Source organism: Theobroma cacao, chromosome 5 (genome assembly GCF_053813885.1).
Source record: "Theobroma cacao isolate CCN51 chromosome 5, ASM5381388v1, whole genome shotgun sequence".
Classification (NCBI taxonomy): Eukaryota; Viridiplantae; Streptophyta; class Magnoliopsida; order Malvales; family Malvaceae; genus Theobroma; species Theobroma cacao.
In genome coordinates this window covers 6,437,561-6,464,089 of record NC_142643.1, presented here as the reverse complement: position 1 = coordinate 6,464,089, position 26,529 = coordinate 6,437,561, and the positions used below count along the sequence as shown (strand labels likewise).

General features: G+C 32.5%; 2 protein-coding genes across 3 annotated transcripts; both read right to left on the bottom strand.

Moving 5' to 3' along the window:
- Positions 1-9,782: 9,782 nt before the first annotated feature.
- LOC18598280 (1-aminocyclopropane-1-carboxylate oxidase homolog 4-like) lies at positions 9,783-12,130 on the bottom strand. The gene is made up of 2 exons (XM_018120745.2): positions 11,180-12,130; positions 9,783-10,289 (listed from the first exon to the last, which is right to left on the bottom strand). The coding sequence occupies exons 1-2, from the start codon at positions 12,011-12,013 to the stop codon at positions 10,026-10,028; spliced, it is 1,098 nt and encodes a 365-aa protein (XP_017976234.2). The 5' UTR covers positions 12,014-12,130; the 3' UTR covers positions 9,783-10,025.
- Positions 12,131-20,623: 8,493 nt separating this feature from the next.
- Positions 20,624-24,848, bottom strand: LOC18598279 (beta-fructofuranosidase, insoluble isoenzyme 1-like). Of its 2 annotated transcripts, XM_007027746.3 has the most exons (8): positions 24,714-24,848; positions 23,412-23,539; positions 22,769-22,777; positions 21,822-22,675; positions 21,583-21,741; positions 21,243-21,481; positions 21,063-21,159; positions 20,624-20,973 (listed from the first exon to the last, which is right to left on the bottom strand). In XM_007027746.3, exons 4-8 carry the CDS (start codon positions 22,668-22,670, stop codon positions 20,791-20,793), a joined length of 1,527 nt encoding a protein of 508 aa, XP_007027808.3. In that variant the 5' UTR covers positions 22,671-22,675; positions 22,769-22,777; positions 23,412-23,539; positions 24,714-24,848; the 3' UTR covers positions 20,624-20,790. The 2 variants fall into 2 exon arrangements, with proteins under 2 accessions (XP_007027808.3, XP_088662634.1); XM_088806508.1 differs by lacking the exon at positions 24,714-24,848 and having other exon boundaries at positions 23,412-23,856.
- Between the last annotated feature and the right edge of the window lie 1,681 nt (positions 24,849-26,529).

The window sequence follows — 26,529 nt, the reverse complement described above, 5'->3', positions numbered from 1 at the left end:
TTGCCAATCTATCCATGAGGCTGTTAGCCGAATAAGCAGTATAGGCCACAGACCAATTTTGGAACCTTCTTTTAATACTGTTAATGCAACTCATAGTAGCTCTTAGCTTCCATGGGTTCTACTCTAGATTATTGCACCACAGGACAGCATTAGCTGAGTCAAATTCAATGATGAAGTCGTGGGATTGACTCCAACTTGATGTTGCAAATAGAGTAAAAGCCTCCTTAATTGCAAAAAGTTTGCTATTGATTTAGTACACGTAAATATATGTATTGTTCAAGTAATATAGAGGTAGTTTGTTGTCGATTTAGTGCATTGAACTATAAGTATTGTTCAACTAATATAGAGGTAAGTCACGTATAGTTTCCCACAAAGATTTGCTCCTAAACTTTTAGTAAGTATTAAATTTTTAAGAAAATTTGTCCAATCCAAGCACTCAATTTTTAATACTTAATTAGTGTAAAATTTACTATTGAAATTAAACTAAGGATATGAATTTGATTTTACTAAAGAAACTATTACTTTAAAAATCTAAGATCATGATGTCTCTCAATATTTCATTTGAATTTAATCTTTTCCTTTGAACTTAGATTAATGAGGTGAACGGTTAACCTAGAATTCGATTTTATGTACAAATCTCTATCAAGATTCTTACACGCATACTCTTCAAAATTAATTTCATATGTCTATGCAAATTAGTTAAAAAAAGCTCATTAAGTTTATGCTCTAATATGGCTACCTATGGTATTTAGGTATATGTCTATCCTAAATACGAATTTATCGCCTAACCTTTAAGTGACTCGAACATAAGTTTTGCATATTAATGGTCTATTCTAAACTCCCTTTGTCAAGTTGCATTTAGATACCCTAATCATTTCAACTAGTGATCAAGCAGTGAAAAGTATTAAACATGAATTTGAATAAACCATACAATACCCATTAATACTAAGCAAAGAAAAATCATATATTCAAACTACATATTGAAATAAACCATAATCCTATAAAAAGAATTTAGTACATCATCATTTCTTCAACTAACATCACAATTTCAAGAGAACAAATAATTTCTACAGCAAAAGGATAAGAGAGAAAGGAAAAACTAGAATGAAGAATAAGGTTGTAGTTCATTCTTACTTTTCAATCGTCTTCATTTTCTTCTAGCTTCCTCCTTTGTGGAACCTTTTTTCTCTCTCTCAACTGCTGTTTGTTTCCCTTTGAGACCTCCCTTTTTCAAGTATTAAAAATCACATATTTATAGCCATCAAAAACCCTAAAAATAAAATCTCGAATGGTTGTGTTTCAGTGAAACATGTTAGAGGGTTGCGACCTTCCTCATTGAGCGTCGCGATGCTCTACACTTCCTTATTTTCTTTTCACCGACTTCTAACCAGCACCGTGAAGCTCCTCCTTGGTCACCATGGGCTTTGAGAGCTTGGAATTTGTATGGGAGTAATGATGCTCCTTTGGGTGCTGCGGCCTTAAGCCCTTCGAGGCCGCGACACTGCTTCATTACATCACCTTGATGCAGAAACTACTGCACTACCCATCTTCCAACGCAATTTTCTCCTATCTCGAGGCTCATCTAGGAAAAATAGCTAACATGAATGTTGTAGGTCTTCCTCTTAGCTTTTAAATTGTTTAAGAATAAAATTGATTGAATCTCTATAACTTAAGTGATGACAAAATTACTACGGCATGTTTAGTGGAAATATGCACTTAGTCTCCATTACATAGTTCATTACCATTTAACTTTATGCATTTGAAAACCTACAAGGACAAGGACTAAATCAGTATTGGCTTAAAATAAGATTTTCAACATGAAAATGAACTAGAATTACTTAAATTGAAATAATTTAACATGCTTTTAACTAATTAACTAAAAACATAAAAACTATCTAAAATCAACCTAAAACACAAGGACTTAGCTATTTTAACATCCAAAATGTGGCTAAATCACTCTATATAATAGATTTATCACATCCCCAAACTTAATATTTTGCTAGTCCCCGAACAAAATTAAAATTAAAAATGAGATAGAATGGTTGAAAACATCAAACTCAGAGATTGCACCAATTCATTGATCACTTTTAATTTCCTCATAACTTGTCTTGTTTTCCTAACTCAAAGCAAAACATAAATATTGTTTAAGCTTACATTTCATTCCAATACAAGCTCATTTTTTGAATGAATATTCAGTGCGTGTGTGAAATCTCTTACAATGAATATCATGCACTCGGATAGGTTTATGCTTATGCAAACTTCAAACTAGTTTAGAGTTTCATATGTTTGCTTTTCACCTATCTATCCACTAACATAGGCTAAAACTTAACTATGGATCCTTAGGACTTTATTCAACTTGTAATATATGGCTAGGGTAAAGATAGGATATAGAATATAATAAAGCTCAAATCACCCTAAGCATATAATTATTCTAGGACCTATATCGCCTTACTTCTCTTCACCAAGTATACCTTTTTCTTTCCCTTTACATTTCATTCATCAAGCATTTTTTCTTTTTTTCTTTTTGAATTCAAATCAACACCCTCAAACTTTTTTCTTTCAATGGTAGTGGGATGAATGCTTTACATTGAATTTCGAATTTTTCTCCACTCCATCTTTTCCATCTTTTCATCCAATAATTCAACATATAGTTCCTAAAACAATAAACATGCTTAGGAGTGAGAGTTGTAGAATTGGAAAATTATTTAGAAGCTAGGTTAACGTATTTATGGTTGACAAAGAAAAAGGGAAAAACTTTTGGCTCCAAAGGGATACTAAGGATAAAATTTAATGGGTTAGCTCGAAAGGCTTAATCGATCCAAAAGTGGCCTAAGTCATTTCCCTAACTAAGTGTAACCTAGGATTTCGCCTCAAGAAAAGATCAAACAAATTCTAAAACTCCAAACATAGCCTAAAAATTTGCATTCACATAATCGTTCTCTGAATGTACACAATGACTCAATATAAAAAATAAAGTACTCAATTGTCTAACTTTCATTCGATAATAATGAGACACATCAAAATTCAACTTACTACTTCAACTATTTTCATGTTTTACTAAAAGTGACAAGAATAACAAGACAACTAAATTTCATCATTAGATAGGTAAATCAATTTCATGGTACATTTACTTTGACTCCAATTTTCAACACAATCTTAACCTAACATGCAAACTAACTAGCTTAAATTATAAGTGCAATGCACTAAAATAAAGTAGAAAATCCTCCCCCTAAACTTAAAGTGAACATTGTCTCCAATGTTCTTAAAAGTAAAGAAAGAGAGTACTCCTCCATGTATGCAGACGATGTCACACATCATCCTCATCTTCATCATCATCATGGTCATCAGGTAGGATCAGCTTGCAACGTGGGGAAGGTAGCCATGTCCATGCTAACGTGCTCAGCATATGCCCTCATCATCTCTGTAATGACTCAATTACACGCTGCCTAATGGTCCATTCGACTTTTAAGTCGTCCATTCATTGAGATATTGAAAGATTTTGGATCCGTAGTTGTGGTTGAGGTGCGACAGATGAACTTCCTCCAATGGTAGTTTGTTTTCGCATATGAAACTTGTTGATGATCCCACCATCTAATGGAATTTCTGAATGAAACAACTCTTCATTGAGTGACCAAACAACTCTAGCTTGATGACATAAGGCAATGATCAATGAGAGGTACCATAGTCCATCGCATGGTGAACGGGTTGTCATGAGAATACTGTTGAAGATTAATTGCCCAAAGTCAATGGATTTCCCTGTCACAATTGCATATAAGAAGACTAGCCTGTCCTTTGTCACATCACTTAAATGTTTAATTGAAAGCACTTTTGCCACTAAGAAATGGTAGCAAACTTTGTAATCGTGGTCCACGGCATTAGCTTTAAAAGATATTGGAACACCTTTGTGTAATTTCCATTCTGCATGCTAAGTGATCCAAAAACTTCATCCATATTGACATCACCATTTAAGAATTGACCATACTTGTTGTTCTCAATGTCAAGCGTGTTATAAAACTGATTAATAATGCAGTTATCAAAAGATACTTGATGTCCTCGAATGAAAGTTCGCCCATCCACGTATTCAATGGTGTTGGCATAAAACTCACTAACAACTGGCATTACTGCTGCCTCTGGTTAAACACAAAATTTATCCCACTGTCGGGCATCAATAATATTGTGGATGTCAGGATGAAGTCGTCTTCGAACATCAATGCCATGTTCTGGTATTAGGAATTTTTGTAAAAGGGACTAAGCGTGGCGCTTCTTAGCTTCGATTGAAACAAACTTACTGTGGTCAAAACTACTTCCACTTCCACCAGCATGTGACCTTTTCTTTGGTACCATAGCTATTATCTTAAGTCGCCTCACATACTCTTGTTTTCCAACAAAATCTAGTGCATATGACCTAACTCATGGCCTATAAGTACATAAAGTCGAAGCTAGAGACAACAAAGTCAAAAACGAACTAACAACACAAAAAATCTCTATATAAAATTTAATATAGCTAGTAGCCTTTTTTGTCGTTCAACATCTCTTCTCAAACACAAATGAACCATGACTGCAAAAAATAAATGTTTTAATCTATTTTACTACGTACAAAAAATATTGAAAACATATGGCATACAAAAAGTAAGAAAATAAAACAAAATAAATAAATAAATATTATTAATTTATGACCATGTTATATGTATCTTTGCATCAATTACATAAAATAATGGATTTGTTTTTTACTAACTTTCCCAAAAGTTCTTTACCTTCCTTAATTGAAATCTTGGTTCATCAAACTCCAATTACAAAAAAGTCCCAAAACCTTGGACAAATTTCAAAGATTGATGACATCTTAAAATTGGATAAAAATTTTTCCTTATTCAAGTGTGTATTTAGAGTAGAATTCAAGGACTTTGACAATTCCAATTACAACATTACAAGCTTTAAATTAAATTAAAGTTCAACTAAGAGGTTGAAATTTATGAAATCTAAAAAATAAGTGTGAATGAGGTGAAAAAAGAGTAGGTGGATGAAGAATTTGTCACAAACATTTTGATTTTTGGTTATTTAATTGGGCCTTTGTTATGACATTTGTGATTAAGTATTAAGTCAAGTCAAGCCCACAATTCTAGAATTGTACTTAGAATTAAAGCATAACAGGTATTCAACTACATTTCATTTTTCTGACCATAAACAAGAATAAATTTAAAAGAAAGAACAAAATAAAGAAAGACATTAGTGTAAAAGATTGGGATGACCCTACAATTCTTAGTCAAGTTTCTACTTACCAAGTAGTATAAATGAAGTGAACATAGAGAATAATAGATTGTGAAATACATGAAATATCATTATCATACACAAGTCACCTCACATATTGCCGATTCGCAACAAAATCTAGCGCATAAGATCTAACTCTTGGCCCATAAGGACATAAAGTCGACGCCAGAGACAACAAAGTGCAGAACGAACTAGCAACACGACAAATCTCTATATAAAATTTAATATAGCTAGTAACTTTTTTGTCGTTCAGCATCTCTTTTCAAACACAAACGAACCATGCTTGCAAAAAATAAATGTTTTAATCTATTTTATTATGTACAAAAAATATTGAAAACTTATGGCATACAAACTGTAAGAAAATAAAACATAATAAATAAATAAATATTATTAATTTATGACCATGTTGTATGTATTTTTGCATCAATTACATAAACTAATGGATTTGATTTTGACTAACTTTCTCAAAAGCCCTCTACCTTCCATATTGAAATCTTGGTTCATCAAACTCCAATTACAAAAAGGTCCCAAAACCTTGGATAAATTTCAAAGGATAGATGACATCTTAAAATTGGATAAAATTTTTTCCTTATTTAATTGTATATTTATAGTAGAATTCAAGGACTTTGACAAATCCAATTACAACATTACAAGCTTTAAATTAAATTAAAGTTCCACTAAGAGGTTGAAATTTATGAAATCTAAAAAATAGTGTGAATGAGATGAAAAAAGAGAAGGTAGCAGTAGAATTTGTCACAAACATTTTGATTTTTAGTTATTTAATTGGGCCTTTGGTTTGACATTTGCGATTAAGTCACGTGAAGCCCACAATTCTAGAATTGTACTTAGAATTAAAGCATAACAGAAGGTCTTCAACTACATTTCATTTTTCTGACCATAAAAAAGAATAAATTTTTAAAAAGAGAACATAATAAAGAAAGACATTAGTGATGACATAAGAAAAAAGATTGGGACGACCCTACATTTCTTAGTCAAGTTTCTACTTACAAAGTAGTATAAATGAAGTGAACATAGATAATAATAGATTAATAGTCGGTGCAAATATATATGTTTACATATGTTGGACAAGCAGCTATAATGAGTAAACATTTGGGCCTTCTACTGCAAATGGTGGGGTACGAATGGGGTGTCACCTAGATCTATTTGTTCTCTTTTTACCTCCCTAAAGGATATGATGCATATGTGCATGAACAAAGTTGTTTGGAAGATATTTTTAAAATCTTTGTTCATGTTCAGAAGTATAAATCATTTTACTAATTAAGTATAAACATTTTTTAAGTTTTTCAACTTGGAAAATATTGAAGATTATGTTTTCTAAAAAAATGATTACAACTGTGTATTTTCACCTTTTTCCTCTTTTCTATCGCTTCGTTCTCTTGCTTATTCTATTTCTCCTATGTCCTACATCACAAGCATGTTGATCATTAGAATCATTAGATCAGTTTTTTTTTTTATATATAATTGGGGAAGGGGGGATTCGAACCTTACTCTTTAGGCAGAGAGATTATACACCAACCAATGAGATAAATGCTCAGGGTTTGTCCTAATTTTGCAACTCCTTTAGCTTTCCACATTTCTTCTTTTTAATCCTTCCTACTAAACATGTTATCTTAAACACCAGCAGTATATTATGCATAAAAAGCAAGCTATAGGTATCTTAATTTTATACAAAATATGCTGCTTTTCCCTCGAAAAATAAAAAGAAAAAAGGTTTATCCAAAATACATGTTAAAAGATTTTATTTGTATTATGCACTTAAAAAAGCATGTATGTGTGCACGTCTAATTTTATATTCAAGGTATATGAGTTTATATGCAGGAAGACCTCATATAGAATTAATATCAAATGCAGTTTATAACTCAAATAGAACAGATATTGATTCCAAACGATTGCTTAACTCAGATAGAACACATATGAACTCTAAACATTAAACAACCAATATAACCCTCACTTATTAAAGATGGTAAGACAAAGGATAACAACCAAACTCCTGCACCTACACTATTCCAACAGTGACCACAATGACCAAAAAGTAGTCGTGCATGTCTGTAAAAGATTCTATGATGAGCTTCATGCTATATTGAATTTTGATAGTTCAACAACATCATATACATCTTGTTTCAAGACTTAAAATGAGTATAAACTAGGCATTTGGAATATCAAGTCTAGATTGGTAGTGCTCACATGGATTTTACTAATTGCTTTATATTGGTCAGATTATAATTAAGGAGTTTTGTACTAATAACTTATTCAAGCAGTAGTTTCTTTTTCAGGGTATAATTTATACTACTTTCATTATGATAAATAGAGTAAATCTACAGTAGAAATCATGAAGTTTAAACAAATGTATGGTAAGTGAATAGCAGAGTGAATTAAATATATTTTAATAGATTATTAAGTCATATGCAGATGTGCACGCATTGAATTTTTAATGTGCTGGTATAGTTGGAATCCATGTGGATGTATGGGTTGAGAATTTCATGTTGAGATGAGATACAAAACAAAGGAAAATAATAATGTGATTAAGGATAAGTTAGAAAAAAAAATGTGAGGACGTCAGGAATTCAGCTTTCAAGACCCCCTCCTTATCCTGTTTTTGTGGCTTTGCAAACCGTTTGCTAACCAATGGCAGAAAATGAGTTGAGGTTACTTGAAAAGTGAGTTTTGGATTTGGATACTACTAGTATATATTTTGGTGTTTAACCAAAAAATTGAGGAGAAGCAGAACCAATAGATCCAGCTAATTATGGTCACTATTATGATCATAAATCTTTATGATCACTGCTACTTAGTGACCAGACTAATTATGGTCAGAATTCACATAACTTTACGTAGCTCCGAAAAGTTGTAAGCAAAAGAAAAAGAATATAACTATACAAAAAGATCTTAACCAAACTATCAATCCATTTTTCCCCATGTCCCCATCTGCCACTTTAGACCATTTATATACCTATTCTAAATCCATGACCGACGTTACCACCTACATAAACCGCCAATGATAGAGCCACAATAAGCCAGAGCTCCAAGTGTTTCCTATGAGCACATCTCTGAATGAAACGTGGCCCACGCTTGTATGCCTGTGGTGCCATCACTCCGCCTTTGATACGTGTTACCATTTCTCCCTTCTAGTGCCACTGTAACACAGACTCTTCTCCCATCAATCGACTCACCATTTCCAATTGCCACAGCTCTTTTCAGTCCTTCTTCAACTCCAAACCTTAGAAAAGCGAAGTTAGCACCGTCCCAATTAGGATTCCTTGAGACGAAAATGTCCAAAACCCTGCCATAGTCGTTGAAAATTGCCTTCAAAGCTCCCCATGGGACCCTCAGACTTAAATTCTAGGCAAAAACGGAGAACAGACTTTCCCTCCACTTATCCATGTTGTTCCTGATCCGAAAGCTCCATGTCCTGTCAGTATACAATCGTTAGCCCCTCTTGCCCTCTTGCCACCTCCACTGTGTTTCGCTGTTTACTGAATCTTTTAATCATGATGCTCGAGTTTTTCTTAATTCATTTTGTGTCATTCAACATCATAGTTGTGTCGATACACCATAACTGGATGGTATGGTGAGCATAAGCATCTCCGTCTTCTTAATGTTGCTTGTGCTTTTAGATCTCAAGCTAACCTTCCTTTAAAATGTTGGGGGGAGTGTGTTCTTGTTGTTTCCTACTTAAATAATCATACTCACGCCAAAGATTTACATGGTCAATCCCCACATGAGTTTTTATTCTAGAAAGCTCCATCCTACTTTCCGCTTCGTATTTATGGTTGTTTATGGTTGCTTGTGTTATGGACACAATATCAAAATTAAACACAAATCTGATCAGCGTGTCAAGCCTAACGTTTTTGTTGATTATCCCTAAGCTCAAAGAGGCTATAAAATTTATGATCTTGACATGAAAAGAGTTTATGGTAGCAAGTGTGACTTTTCATGAAAACATCATCCCCTTTAACTGTTTGAATGCCACAAAGTGCGGTAAACATATTGACGTTGATTGTCAAGTTGCTTGTGAAAGACTCCAAGCTAGCATCCTTCTTCCTCATTCCGTTTCCACCAAAAACCAGCTTGCTTACTTATTCGCCAAACCTCTTGGCAAGTAAAGTTTTCATTTTTAGGCGCCAAATTAGGCATTCAAAATCTTTATTAAATCTTAATATATATATATATATATATTTACATTTATTGTAATATATTATCTAGACACATTTAGTCAAACACTGGTATACATACACTTTATTTTTAATGAATTCAAAAGAGAACAATTTAACCCCAATTATATTTTTTTAATATATTACTACGTCTCTATCAATGTTGCATTCTCTCAAGGACATTAAGAATCCACATCGGCTTTTTTTTTTTTTTTGAAAAGAATCCACATCGGTTTTTCACCAAAAAATAAAAAACCCACATGCATAAAATTAAGTGTTCAATAAAAACTGCAAGATTTGATGTTTCTTTTTCTAAAAAAAAAAAGCTGCAAGATTTAGCGAACATCCGCACAATTCAAAATAATATGCATTCTAATTATATTAAATTACAACTCAACTTGAAATTTTAAATAGTTTCTCAAAAACCAAATAATAGTAACAGATTTTGATCTCTAATATGGCTTAATGAAGTGTAGACAAGGGAAATTTAAACTTTTTAACTTTATTATTATTTGGATTCGGTTATTATTAACTTATCCGAAAAATGGGGCACTAATTCCAACTAGTTTGATTAGTAGAAAAATGATCCTACTCATGACGTATTGTGATTTTCTGTATGAGAGACTTGCTGTCCAGTCCCTTGCTGTAAAAGTTTTCAAGGAATTCTTGCGTTGTGAAATTGCGATATATTGCTGGTTTCTCTGCTGACGACAACTCCGGCAGCGGTCCGTAGTAACCATCTCCCTTCCATTTGCTCAAATTGAAGAATTCAACAATTGAGATTCTTGGTTCCTTGCAGGAGTTCGCCACCACTCGATGCTCTACACTTTTGTACTCTCCATTGGACACAATCTGCAAAAAATGGATCGAGAAATACACTTGGAACTGAAATTTAATTACTCTAACAGATCACAAAGCTGAAATTTCGTGATGAGGACAGCATGTATTTTGCATCAAAAGATTACATTTAAATTTACTTTTGAAAAATTAAATGAAATCATTAAGCATGCAATAGACTTTCGATTCATGTCATCCACTAATTCACACTCAGTAACTTCTTCTTTTTTTTAATTTTATTTTGCCTTTTCATTTTGATTTCGGAATTGTTTTAGAATTTAAGGGAGTAGGAGAGAAAGGAAGGTGTTTAATTCGGGAGTTTATTAGGATAGAAAGAGCAGCCGACCTTTGTTACTTTCTTTTCTTTGTTCTGGGTAATTTCAATCAAAAATATTTTGTATTCCTTTTTCAAAAAATGTTATCATTTACATATATTTTCTTTAAAAAAAATTTTTATAATTAAGGAAAACAACTTTGGGTATCTAATTTGGGGAAAGAAATTAGAGAAAGTTGAGGGGGATAAAGAAAGAAAAATACAAAAGTGACTGTAATATATATGAAATTTATTTGCTGCTATAAGTCCTTTGTCTTTTCCGGGCTTATGTTGTTTACCAAATGAATGAATATGCAATTTCATGCCTTTCAATATAATATATATATATATACATATATATATATATTTTTTTTTTTCATTCTCTCTTTTTTTTCCCTCTTCTTTGCTTTTTTTTTTACCTCTTTTAGACATTTTTCTGAAATCATTATGCTTTAAAATGCACTTAATAAATCATCAAATATAAAAAATTTATCCATATATTATACATATATATATATATATATATATATATTGAAAAAAATGCATCCAATAGCAAAAGGGTTCCCACTAAATTTGTAATTTTCATTTTCACCTGAAGAAAGTCGCCGACGTTGATAATTAAACCACCAAGCGCAGGCTTCACCTCCACCCACCGATCTTCATGCTTCACCTGCAACCCTTGAATCTGATTCTGCAACAACACCGTCACCACTCCTGGATCCGTATGCGATGTTATCCCCATCGTCAAATCTGGCTGTGGACAGTACGGATAAATATGTCCCACAACATACTTTGTTTGACTGAAAGTTAACTCCTTGAACTTGCCAGGTTCCAACCCAAGCCCTTCGCCCAACAATTCCATTACCGTCTCAGCCACCTTCGTAGCGCTCAAATCCCATTCAACCACCTCTTTTCTACAAATCTCTGGCAACAACTCTATATCCAGTGGCTTTGGTCCCATCTGCGCCTTCAGGGAGTCGACCCAGCAAGCCGCCTCTGAACGGTACAAATCATTATTACTAGCGTACGTTACCCCGTTCGACTCATCTCGATTATAGTACTTTGATTTGATTTCATATGGCTGCTCGTGAAAGGCTTTGATAGCTTGGATAGTCTCGTCAAGTACTGATATGGGTATTCCATGGTTGATCACTTGAAAGAAACCCCATGATTTTGCGGCTTCTTTGATTTGGTTGACGATTTTCTGATGGTGATCAGGGGAGTTTACATTGGACAGATCAATAATTGGGATATTAGTGTTTGCTTGAGAAAATTTGGATTTAAGATCAGGGAGAGTTTGTGGTGGATGTTTGAAGAAATCAGGAATGGTTTTGATGCCAGAATCGGAGAGACCTTTAACTCCGATTTTGGATTCATCGAATTCTTTCAGTTCCTTCAATCGGTCATAGCTGGAAGTTGCAGCCATCTTTAAAAGAGCACAGCAGTCTCCGATATTTGTCAATGAACGTAAGAGGATCGGGCAAAAATAGATCGATAGCTAGTTTATGGAAGCAGTAAATTCACGCCCCTATAGTGCCCCCCACTACTAAAAAATTAGGTTTTATAGATAGAAATGCAGGTATGCATTTCGTCAGTAATTTTAATTATCAGAAAAATCTGTCGGTAATAAGTCGAAAATATCCTCGTTGGTAATAAGTTTCTATTAGTATTTAAAAATTTCGTCGGTAACTTCATCGAAAATACTCGATCCATTGGCCGAACAATTCATTGATGATGTAAGAAATCCATTGATATTTACATCAACCGAAAGTTTGCTATCTGTAAATTCGTCAGTAATGTACCAATAGATCCCACCATCGGCAAAACCGTCGATATCTTACCAACGGATTTACCTACCAAATTCCCAACAGAATTAGTAACCAAAAATTTTTTTTATGTTCCATCAATAATATGTATTATTCCGTTCGGTAATAAAGCAAATTCCATCAACAATAAAAACGAGATACGTTCATATTAAATGAATTCCGTCAATAATTCCATCGGTAATAATTTTCTGTAATTTTTTTTATTTTTTGCTTTATGCATTGAATAATAATAATATAAAAGTAATAATTTTGTTTGAAAAATTACTCCAAAATGTATTATATAATGGAAAAAACATAACAAATATTTTGAAAATTAAAAAAAATGATATCTCAAAATCAATGAAAAACGTTAATACAAGAAATTTATAGTACAGCAAAAAGGAATTACGATTGTCCATTGGCCAATCATTAGGAAAGGGAGACGGTTGCTGTGAATAGATATGTCAAAATGGGCCTAACACATTAGGTCAACTTATTTTTTATTGAAAGTGGGATGAGTTGGGATTGAAAATTCGGATCCATATTAGAACTGCGGCTAAATGGGTCAATCCATCTGATTAGTGCGTTGTCCCCGATTGGGACGGACCAGTCCTATAGGCCAGAAGAAAAAAAATTAATAATTTTAGGTAATTTAATAATTTATATATTTAACTATGTAAAATTAATAATTTAGTTACCAATAGTATTGTTTATTTTATATATTTCAATACCTTTAATTTTTACTTGTTAAATTAATAATTTTAGTTAAAATTGACACTCACTATCTCTTTTTCTTTTATGGTAATGAATATTAGATGATAAATTGATAATGATTCAGACATCATTACTGTCCAAACGATATTCAAATGTTTTGTTGGAAGATGAAGATTGAGGGAGACATAAATGAGTCTTAATGTTTCTATTTATTTGGTTATTTACTTATATTTATGGAATTGTAGTTTGTGTTAAATATTGAAACTTTACTTATATTTGATGTAATTTATTTGGTTATTTATATTAGGTGTAATTTATTTATTTGTAACATATTTTTATTATTTAATTTTTGGATTAAATTATAAAACAAATTTATTGATATGAGTTCATTAGGTAGAATTGTAAAAATAAATCTTTTTTGTTTAAAAAAAGAAATGAATTGGGTTAGGATTTTGATGGTCCATGTAAAAAATAGACTGATTCAACCCAATTCATATTTTCTTAACTCATAAGGGTTTGGGTTAGGATAGCCCATATTAACACCTCTAGTTGTAACTGAAGAACCACCAACTGGCTCTGGAAGCCTCTCAAGAATAATCTTTATGGTGGACTTAATATCATGCATGCTAGTCTTCAACTGCTTCACATTGCTCTTCATTTCTTGATAGTCCAGTTGCACAAAATTGAAGAAGTTGTTGATTTCTTCTGATTTAGAATTTGATATATTCATATCAGAGGGAATTTTTTATATATATGCGCTAAAGTATAGTGGTTACCGTAATAACATAACCCTCTCTAACATTTACCACATTTAATACTTACTAGCAAAAGAGTGAGACCCACTCCTAGTGTCATGGGTGCCGTTTCTCCAATTGTTTTTAATGTTACTTGAGTGGTGCCCCGCTCGGAATGGGTGTTGATTTTTTTATTTAAAATAATTTTAAATTCAATAATACTATAAATAATAATAATAAAAATAAATAAATAATTTTAAATTTAAAAATATTATAATTATAGTAATAATAATAAATTAAAAATAATTATTTTAAAAAATTAATATTTTTAAAATATTTTCTCATGTCATACTAAGCCAAATTTTTTATTTAAATAATTTTTTTAAAACATTTGATTTTTTATATCTTTATATATGCTAATGTTGACATAATCATATTTTGTTAATTACATGATTCTAATATCAAAATCAAATTCATATTGAGAAAATGTAATATATTAAAACTAATTATTGATAAGCTACATAATTTATATAATAAAATTATTAAAATAAAATGAATATTTTTTGAAAAGTTAAAATAAAACAAATATTAATTACACTTATTAAAATTTTTTTAGTTTTAATGATGAAATTTTCAAAATTATCTTCAATTTCAATTAATTCTTTTTTATCATATATTTTTATAATAATTTTCGTAAGTAATTATTAACTTTATTCAATTAATTCTTATTTTTATTATTTATCAAAAGATTTTATATTCTGTAATTTTCTTTAAGTATTAACAAACAGCATCGTAAATTTATCAATTATGGACTTTATTATTTTTAAAAAATTATTTTCATTGGATGAATTTTCTGGTGTAGCTGTCACAATAATGATGATGTTTTTCATTTTTTTTTTTTTATTGACAATTGAAAGCTTCCTTTTAATAGAACTTGGTGTGGCCCCCTTTTAAGCAAAACCAGAGATTTCAAAACCTTTTGTTAAAGCCTGAGCATGACTGACAAAGTTTTAAAACTCCGGGCTTGAAAAGTCCCTTGACTCATGGGCAAAAGAGATTTCAATTTGCCTCACGGACAAACGTGCTCTCTTGCAAAGTTTAGTTGGCTCATGGGTTGGGAGACTAAAAACGTGGACAGTAATTTAGCTTACACGTGGTTGAATGAGGAAGTCCCAAAATATGTAATAGATTTCAATGCCGCTGGTTGAGCACTAACGCCTTCAATGATAGGACAGATGGCGTGAATATGTCAATGGGGCAGGAAAGTGAGGCGCGTGAATTTATCTCCTTCACAACTTAAATTGTTTTTGCAAATTGAAAGATACCAATACTTTGTTTTTTAAGGATCCTTAATAGAGTATTTAATAGATTTAAGTAGATAATTAATGGCACATTGATATAGAAGACAGGTAACCACATGTTTTAAATGCCATAACAAGCAAAGACAGTTCAATAACTACAAATATTTAAAGTAAAATATTTAAATGAGGTCTTTTTTTTGAAATTAAGAACAAATTTATATTTTTAATTTGACATATTCGAATATTTATTATGAAGTATAAAAAATATCCAATTATTATAATTATTTTATATTTTTTAAATAGTTAATAAAAAATCAATAATCAAAATTTTTAATTTAAATAAATTAACTATCACATAAAATAAAAATAATATAATAATAGAATATAAATTTTAAATTAAAGTAAAAAATTTTGCAAAGATTAAAATAATACTTAATTGTTAAATACTTATTGCAAATCGTAAATGAAGCTCATAACTTTTTTAAGATGATAGTATAACAGACTTTTTACGTATTTTTTGGAGGAAAAATAAAGTTAAAGAAAGAAAAAGCAAATAATGGAAGAAAAATTTAAGAGTGGATATTATAAATTGAAAAAAAATAGTTGGCAAGTGATAAAAAATTGAGATTTACTATACATATAATTAAAGAATTGAGAAAATATGTCATTTTATTAATTATTTTTTACTTTTACATATTTTTAATAGAAAATGAGATAATTCGTACAAAATTAATAGAGATATAGAAATGGAAGAAAATAAATATTTATTAAGGTTTAGGTAAAAATTTTATATATTATCTTAATTTTTATATATTTTTAATAAAATTAATTATATTATTATTATAAAAATAATAGACCTTTTCAAATTTTAGGTCTAAAACCCTTGCTTGGGTGGCTTTACCAAAGGGTCGATTCTAATAATAAGATTCACAATATATTCTAAGCAAATGTCACTTCAAAAGTATGATCAATCATTTTTAACAATGTTTTAAAAAATTTTAGATAAATTATTATTTTTCTATTAGATTCAAATAAGGTTTTATATTTATGTTTTAGGTCAAACATGCTTTTATGCCTAATAGTTTATTACTTTTTATTAATCAATATTTCACTTGTCATTTTATATCCACGTGATATTGATGTGGAGATTGAAAAATGTCACATGATCATGTATCATGCTACTCCATCATCTATTATAATATTTCATGTCACATTAGCATCACATGGTATAAAATGATTAATGACATTTTAACTAACAAACAATTAATCAACTGTTAACTATAAAGACTTATTTGATCTAAAATAAAAGTATAAAAGGTTTGATTAAATGCAATAAAATACTAAACACTTATTTAAATTTTTTAAAAGAGTTTAAGAGTTTTTTTATGTATTATGTCATGATTCTAGGCAATTTTCCCTCTCACTTACTAGTACATAAATGAATTTGTGGCTCCAAGTAAATCTATTAACTTTGTGTACAACACAATAACATGACATAAATACAACATGCAATTAAGCAAGTTTGGGTTAAAGGTAATCATGTTTCTTGCTTTAATCGTATCGATACGGCTGTATCTTAAACAAGTCAAACCTACTTAACTTATTTAAGATTTGTTTAAAACACGTTTAATTAATTGTATTATCGTGCATTTGTATAACACATAATCCATTTGTTACCCATTTAACAAATCGTGCAAATTTGTCTACCTAACATGTTTATGACTTGATTATGGAACCTTAAAATCTCCACATAAATACTTTCTTTTGTTATGTTTGATGATGGTGTTGGTAGATTTTATGATATTTGATGGATGTTATATTTTTTTGTAATTTTTGTATGATTATTAGTTTTAAACTTGAATAATGAAATTATATTTCATTTGTAATTGTATGCATTTTAATTTACTCATGTTTATTGTCTTAATAATTTAAACAGATTATAAATCATGTCATGTCAAAAAAAATTTAATTCAACCCATTTAATAAGCGTGATAAGTGCATCATATCATGTTACACATTTAATAAATTTCGTATTTAAAATCTTCTTATCATGAGTCAGAATTTAAGCCCAACCTTGTGCAACCTTGATATATGAAAATAGAGTTCAAGTAAACCTATAAATTGCAAGCCCACATTCTTAACTCAAAAAACATGTTTGATAGGTGGTGATAGAAAAAACATGTTTATATTCTCAAGACCCACTCTATTTCTTTCTGATGTGGGATCCGTGACATTCTACCTCATCCAATTGTATAACTTTTTACTCGTAAAGGAAAGGGACTCTTACACAAATCTGTATCTACCTCTATCACGACCCAATTTGCAGGCCATGATCGGCTCATGGGCCTAATAAACGTAGCCCACTAAGCCCAAGCAAGCCTATTTATAAAATTGTACTCATCATCCCGTCAGCTATTCTTACATTTACATTTCATAATCTCAACCCTTTAAGTACTTTAATAGTAGATTATAACAATAAAAAATTTCATTTATATTATCCCAAAATGACATTAACTATTGCCACTCATGGTAGCTTTACCAATCAAAATGTGCATATATGGTTTAAGGTATACATCTTAGTACTTTACATCACAGGTACGTCTTTACAACAAAAAATGACTCTGGGCTTCTAGCGAAGTAACCAAGGTGAAAGTGCAGCTAAGAAATGCCAAGATACCTACCAAGGATACGAATCTACGAGGACACCTCTACCTAGTTACTAGTTGCTTCTTGATCTGAAAACATGAAGTTGAAAACGGTGAGTATAAACCCAGTGAGTGAACAAAGGAAGGGAACAAGTAAACAATAAGGAAAGTTTAAAGAAATCATGATGCATTTATCTTTTAAACAATGCAATTTAGTTTAGTTCTTATTAAAACCTCTAATTAAACCCTTAATGAGTTAATCACTTGACAAAAAGGTCCATGCGCAACAAGAGTTTGAAGAGTGAAAACTTTAATAGTATTTAAGTAAGTCAAACAAGTAAAACAACGGTTCCGTTGCAGTGAAATTTGGTTCGAATTGTCAACTAGCCGAGGGTTTTTCTCAAGTGGCCGAGGGTTTCTCACCAAACCTCCTCATTACACGCTTTATTAATTAAATCCTTAATGTTGGAAGTCCATGCTCAACCATGATATTAAAGAAGTGAAAAATATGTCGAAAACCGAATAGGGTAGCATGTAGGTAAGAATATTTCTAGCTGTAGCGAAGTTCAGTCTCGTTGTAGCGAGATTCAAGCGGTCAAAACAAAAAGTTTCTCGCTGCAACAAAAAAATAGAATGTTTCTCGCTGCAGCGAGATTTATTCTCGCTACAGCGAGGAGCTTCAGCAACTTTCTCACTACATTCTCCCTGCAGCGAGAATCAAGCCAATGTAACCCTCCAAACCCGAGAGTTTTTTGCTGTAGCGAGATTCATTCTTGCTGCAGCGAGAAACAGGACACCAACAACAAATTTTCATTCTCTCAAGAAAAAGCCATTTAGCTGCAAAGACAAAATCAACTTGAACATGCTTAGAAATTTCCAAGGTTTAACATGCAAGATTCACATGTATTACAACCATATACCATACTCATGAACTTTCTATAACACACATATTTATATATATAAATACACATCATCATGCATACCATCCCACCATCATCAACTCATGTGCACTCCCCATTCGCACATAGTTGGGTCATCATCAGCTCATGTGCACTCCCCACTTGCATATAGCTAGGTCATCATCAGCTCATGTGCACTCCTATACGCACATAGCTGGGTCATCATCATCACACAAAAAGGAGCATCCAATGCATATTATACATATCAACATATTATGATAACACATGAACCAATTATATGGCACATTTTCACAAGATAGAAACGTTCACCAAAGGCTTGTTCCCTAGGTAGATTTTTAAAGAAAAGTTGGATAAAATCATTCAAATGTTTTGTGCAAATTCATTCACATTCCCAAAACAATTTTAAAATGCAAGTTCACTCACCGGTATTCGTTAAATCTTTACTCCACTCCAACTTCCTCTATTGGTCCAAATGGGACAGTGGGGCTTCGTTGGAACCTATCATCACATTGACATCACAATTAACTCAATTCATACAACTATAAATTCTAAAAGCTATCTCCTAACTAGCATCCAATTGCCATTAAGTAGCTATCTATTTTCACTATCTTAATCACTCTAAAATGAATGATTAACCTCAACTACAAAACACTCATAAGTCTAATCACTAGCCATTCTCAACACTTAAAAGTCAACTGTAATTTAATACTTGCCTTGGTAGCTTTGTAAATTTGAAATTCTTTCCAATAATTCTCCAAACTATTATAAAAGCTCCCTCTTTCTTTCTCTAAACACCTAGCTAGTAAGAGAAAGTATGGAATTAAGATTTTTCAAGGGTTTTAAAGTGAGAGAGTGAAAGAACACAAAGGTTCTACGCAAAAGTGCACAAAAGTATGAAGATTGGAGCTATCTTGAGAAAGGTTATGTATGTTTCATAACAAGCTTCCATGGAGGATGAAAGCAACATGAGATGGGAGGAAGAAGAAGAAGCTGCTGGAAATATGATAAAAAGCTGTTGGAAGATGATATTTATAGCTCAAGCTTATCTAACTCTACTTAAATTACGAAAATACCCTTAGCAAGTTAACTTGTTCTTCTCCAATCCTTTATGCAATCTTTTTACTCTTTTGACATTGAGGCCAGGTCCACAATGGTCTAAAAATACTCGGGTTCATGAAAAATTAAAATTTTGACCCAAGATGAAAAATGACTATTTTGCCCATACCTTATAAATCATCATTATTTTTATTTTCTTCGTCATTTTACCCTTATTTTCATCATTCATCTATGCCTTAGGCCTACTTAGCCTCAATATTGTTTGAAAGTCTACTTCTAGGGGCTCACTAAATAAATGACGAAATTACCGTTGACCCATGTTATTGCGCCTATGCCTAGTTACGAGCCTATAGAGGTCAAGGTCTCACAACCTCGACCCTTGTATCTTTCATGGGACCCACATGAGTGAAGATTCGGGTCCATATCAATGAAGATTCGAGTCTACTCTGATTACTTGTCACGAGTCGAAACTTAAGTCCAAACTTATGTGACCTTAAAGCTTTGAAAATATAATTGCTTATAAATCACAAGCCCACATTTTCAATTCAAAAGACATGTCGTATAGGTGGTGGTTAAAAACCCATATTTATATATTCAAGATCCACCTCATTTTTTACTAATATGAGATTTTAATTCATGATACAATTAAAACAACGAACACAAATTGTCAAGTTTGACACTAAAAGGTAATTTTATAGACAAATTGATTTGGTATTCTTTCAGCCTTCATTTCAAAACTACGTACTTTAATATTTTATTTGTTTTGGGTGTGTATGTGATTTAATTCTCTTTAATCTATGGATGTACTTCCGGTGGTTAAGATGATATTTACCAAACAAATTGTATCAAACAATTTTGAGGTACGCTAAAAATCACAAATTGTATCTAATTGTAGAAAACTCATGCAATCTTTAACTAATTGTAGAAAACTCATACATTCTTTGATGATTGTTAGAAAGGACAGATATCTCATAAAAAACTTCGTGATTTTTATCTTTAACTCCCACCTCCTAGCATTCCTTGTCCCTTCAGTTGTTCATCTTATTAGGCTTTCTCATGCTCCAAGCATTAAGATCTACAATGATTGTCTCAGTCCCATTGTTGAATGCAAACAAGTGAGCATCGCCAAAGACTGCTAGCGTTGGATAAACTCTTGATGTGATGCAAGTTTTTCCACCAGCCCCAAAACTCTCCACAACAGAGTGATCAATCTGCAGAGAAAGAAAAGGAGGAGGGTGAGAGGAAGAAAGAAATTCAGGAAAAGTTTAGCAATAAACCCAAGTTATTAAAGGGCATGTACCAAACTCCTAAGAGAAAGCTGCTTCTTCTCAGATAAATCCACATCCACAAATCCAGCAAATGAGGGTTTGTACAGCCCAATGTTCCTCAAGGAAGAACTGCCACAATGTAATCAATTCAAAAGTTTGACATGAGAAAAAGGAACTAATATAGATTTGGAGAGAAAGTTAGGAAAACAAACCTCCTAGCATCAGAGCACAAGAGAACAACATGCTTATATTGGGCTTTAAATACCCTGAAAAAAACTGGGGTATACTCTTCTAGCTTTTGTGAAGCTAATGTTAGTAGCCCAAATGGTCCAACGCCACCTTGAACACTTGAGCCCTTTAGACTACAGAGCTCCTGCGCATTGGTCCAGCTAGGATCAAATGGCTCAGCTTTGTCCAAGTTAGGTATGGAGAAGGTAACATCAACATCAGCCTGCAGGGAGCATCATTAATAACCATGGGAGTTGGAGAGTTACGTTTGAAATTTGATTACTTCCAATCAGGTAAAGGTTTCGTTGGTTTCAATGAACAAACCTGGGCAGCAGTTATTTCTTCGACTTCAATACGATCTCCCAATTTGAGCTTTTTCTCGCTTAATCGAACATTCTGGGACCTAAGAGTCTCTATTTCTTCAACAGGCCATTGCAGCAATTGCTTCCTATTAGGATCAAGCCACACCTTCCTTGGAATTGTCTAAGACAACGGACGTGAAAATTACTCACAAGTTTCAAATCAATAACTAAAGATTATGTCTTCAAATTAATTAACATTACCTGAATGCCAGCCCATCCTTTACTGACATCATCTTGAGGGGTATCCGACTCATTGGCCCAACCCCATAGAATCCTCCTGTCCTTAACAGGGTCAAAAAATGACTTTGAAGCGTAGAAATTCCCATAGTCGTATCTAAGTCCATCCCGACCATCAATGGAGTCCATGTCAACCACATATTTATCCCTGCTCGGAAAATATTCACCTAAAGTGTAGTACTCGAACCTAGTAGCATCTAAGCTCACCTTCAATACATGCTTAACATTAGGCCCAAAGGCAGATGTGTTCTGCCCAGCTTCACCAAACAATGCCACAGGATAAAAATCTGGGCATTCCCACATACCTGTATTTGGCACAGAATGTAAAGGGTGCTGAGCCTTGGTCCATTTCTTGAAATCCCTACTTCTGTACAAATGAGCAATGCCTCTTTGGTTTCGTCTGCCACCTACCAACATTCTCCAGTGCTCGTCAATCTTCCAAGCAGTGGTTGGGTCACGGAAGGCGGTCTTGTTCATTTTAAAGCCGGCAACAGCAATCGGATTGTCAGTGGGCTTGGTCCATTGACGCAGATATGGATCGGATGAATTAGATGGAATAGCATAATTTTGGATTTGCTTTCCTTGGGGATCAATTCCTGTGTAAAAAATTACGGGCTTATTGCCTGGAAGGACGGTGGCTGATCCAGACCAACACCCTTTTATGTCAAAGGGCTTTGAAGGATAGATTGCTGGCTCAAGTGCTTCCCAGTTGATCAGATCTTTGGATACTGAATGAGCCCAAACAATGTTGCCCCAAACTGCACCCTTGGGGTTGTATTGGTAGAATAAATGGTAAATTCCCTTGTAGTACATTGGACCTGTATGAGAATCACAGGGAAAAGTACAAGGACTTAGGCATAGCTATTAAAGAAACATAGATAAAATTTGCAGGATTCCGTCGGAAAACTCACCGTTTGGATCTGTCGTCAGTACGTTCATCGGAAAGAAGGAAAAACAGAAACAAGAGTGACAAGTTAGTATAAATATATTAAACTCAGAGTTTTGAAATAATTATTCAGTAAAAGTTCTAGGACTAAAAACTAGGGACACATCAAGTATAAGATGGTGATTATATATCTACAAGACTACAACTATTAGAATTACAAGTATTTTCCTTGACATATATAATAAATAAAATCTACATTCTTTCTTAGTTCCTGTAATAATATTCTCAAATTCGCTCTTATTATGAATTGGTGATTTAATACAGAATTTGTCGAGAAATTCAAAGATCAATATATGAAGATGAACAAATTAAGTGTTCAATGAACAATGCCAAATCTAGAAATATTATTATATATATGATTGGAACTGTATAATAGTTAATCTGCATTCATTGATACTTGGTTATGATTAGGGTGTAAAGTTCCTTGCGCGGCGCATCATCAGTACCTAAAATTTAAGATGCGTTATCAGTACCTAAGACGCCTATGCTTTTGACAATTGAAACAATCTTACCTGGTTAGTCAAGAGTATATATACTTTAAATGCCATCTACTATAGATAAATATTAAAAACAAAAACAACAATTAACCAAAAGAAAAGAAAACGCACCATTGATCCAGTTCCTAGGAGGCTGGAAGTGATAGCCAGTTCTATGAAGCTCCTTGACTTTGACTGCAGTTTTAGATTTCAACCCTTGATATACCTTGTGAGATGCTTCAACGCCATTGTTATGGTTGCTTAACACACAAAAATAACAGAAAAATAAATAAATCAATAGGAATTTTGAAACCTCCATTGACTGAAGTAAAAACCCTCTGAGACCTAACTGAAGGATAATAAGTTTAATATAATATATATTGAATATAAGATTGGAAGTAAGTCGGTTAATGCATGAGCTGAGAGAAGAAGATTCTCAAGTTGCAGTACTAATTATATGGGATTCAAATAAACAGGATAAGCATATATAGGATAGAAAGAGACTTTGTTTCAAACAAATAATAACAGATTTGCAATATTTTAAGAATCTAGTATTTAGAATCCTTCTTTAAGCATAACTCTTTTTTCGAGCACAAGTGGTTAACGAGTTTAATCATTTAAAGGCAATTGAGTTCTCCATATCAAAACAGTAAATATCCATATATATATATATATATAATATTCATTTATATATATATATATATAAAGTAAAATTAGGGACATAAAATTTATTTCAATTAAGTTACTTAATGTTATTTTGTTGTTATTAAATATAGTTTTTATTAATTAATAGAATCTTTATTTGAATAAGCAAATTTAAAAAAAAAAAAGTGAGGTAAGCTTATTTTATTTGGAAAAATGAGAAGGTTCAAATACAATTCTTTGAACAATATAATATACATATTATTAAATCAAATGAAAATAAAAAAAATCAAAAACTTGAACAAATAGTAATTAGTTTAATAAAAAATTGAGTTAATGCATGTCCTACATATGAAAAAATAAAAAAAATTAAATAATTTTGAAGTTTTTTATTTTGAAAATATGACCATGAAATTGAGGGAGTTTAATTGTGAGTTCAAAAAATTATCCAAGCACAATGCCAAAGAGTTGGAAAACCCATTCACAGAAGTGGAAGTTTGGCAGATAATCATCCTATGTGATGGGTATAAGGCTTCGAGTCTGCATGATTGCGCAATTTTAACTTTAATTTCTTTAAATAACAATTAAAAACAAAAAACAGTGAATGATGATGTTATAAATTTTGTAAATATTGTTAAACATTTAGCGTTATTTTAATATATTTACTCTTTTTATACATTTTGTTTTAGATTTTTTACCTTTTTTTTTAAAAAAAATTAGAATTTATTAATCATGGGTCGAACAAGGCAAAAAAACCAGAAAAATGGAGGTTCATCACTACATACAACATGCCTGCAGCAAGCCCTCGACAAAACAGAGACCACAAAAGAAATGAATTCCTGCCAAAGAACACAAACAACAGCAGGAAACAAGAAGGCAAACAACAAAGTGAAAAATCCAAAGAAACCATCTTCTGTCAGTAACAACGAAAAGAACTAAAACAGGGAAGATACATCAGGATCCCTTGAGGGCCATGATCAACAAAGCCGAGGTCCAAAACAAGCAAGAAGAGAGGAGCAGATCATCAAAGCAGCACAACGAGAAGGACAGACGTCAAGCAACAGCAACAACCAAGACAACAGCTACAGTTAAGAATTCATGATCAAAAGATCACCTGCTCTTTCAATACCATCTTTCGCCAGCTTGTCAGCAAGATTATTACCTGATCTTGGAAAATGATGAATTTTCCGTGACCAAACTTTAGATTTTAGATTCTCAATCTGCCTTATAATGTTGTTGAACTTCCAAGGAGATTCCTCAGGCTTCGAAATCTATTTAACAGCATTGGAGGAGTCACTTTCAATAATGAGTAAATAAGAGTTCACCCAAGGAGAGGCTGCAAATAAGAGAAAGGCTTCTTTGATAGCCAGCAGTTCAGCCAATTTTGAATCGCCCCAACCGGTTGCCTTAGGAAATTGCAGCTTGATTCTGCCTTCATAATCTCTAAGGACTCCCCCGATACCGGTTTCCCCAAAGCAACCCTTAGCTGCTCCATCAACATTAAATTTTAGCTCGCCTGGTAACGATTTTATCCAATCAAGATTTTTCTTATCAGATTTCTTTTTAGGACAAACAGCCCCAAGTTCGAGATTTCTGAAGAGATCGAGGAAGGACAAGCAAGGATTATCCCATCGGGCTTTCGACCAACAAGCAATTCGAGTTTTAATGATGTCCATCACTTGTAGCTCATCCCAAGATTTGCCATTGAAGACCATCTTATTCCTAAACAGCCATATGGACCATGTAATTACAAAAAAAGCCATTTTCCATATTTTATTCTTGGCAACGTCCTGAACCAAATCGACCCAAGCACAGAAGAATTCCCATGCATTAGCAGGAGCGACCCAGGAGATACCCCAAATACAACACCAACTAGCCCAAATTTTCCAACTTTCAGTGCAAGAGAAAAAAAGATGGTTGACAGTTTCAATTTCAGTGCAGCAAAAACAACAAAAAGCAGAGTTAGGAGAGATGAAACCTATTTTCAAAAGTTCAGATATAACTGTAACTTTGCCTTTAAGAATAAGCCAGTAAAGAAATTCAACCTTTGGTGGAGCTAGGCCTTCCTAGATAGCTTTCCAGATCCATTTATTGATCGGATTTCCAAGATAGATGCTTCTACAATAGCTCTTGGAAGAGTAAATACCATTAGGGGATCCCTTCCAGATAACTCTGTCTTTCAAATTTCTTACAAGAGCAACCTCATTAATTTTCCTGGTAAAGTCAATCCATTGTCTCTCTTCCCAACCAAATAATCTTTTTCTTAATTGAATGTTCCAAATCCATTCCTCATTGTGCCAAGCCCTAAAATCACTGATGGTACCATGTTTATTTTCAGCAAGCGCAAAAATGCGTGGGAACTCATTTTTGAGAGGTGAGTCCTCAAGCCACTCATCATGCCAGAAGGAGATATTACGACCATCCCAACGATGAAACTTAGTCTTGCATGGATAGAATTGTAGTGAGCATTAGAGGGAGAAAAGGGAGAGGTGATGTTACGCCATACATGAGACATTCGAGAATTAGCACCCGCACTTGGAATAAGATTAATGGGGTTATAACCAACTTTCTCAGCAATAACACTTCTCCACCAACTGTTAGATTCCAG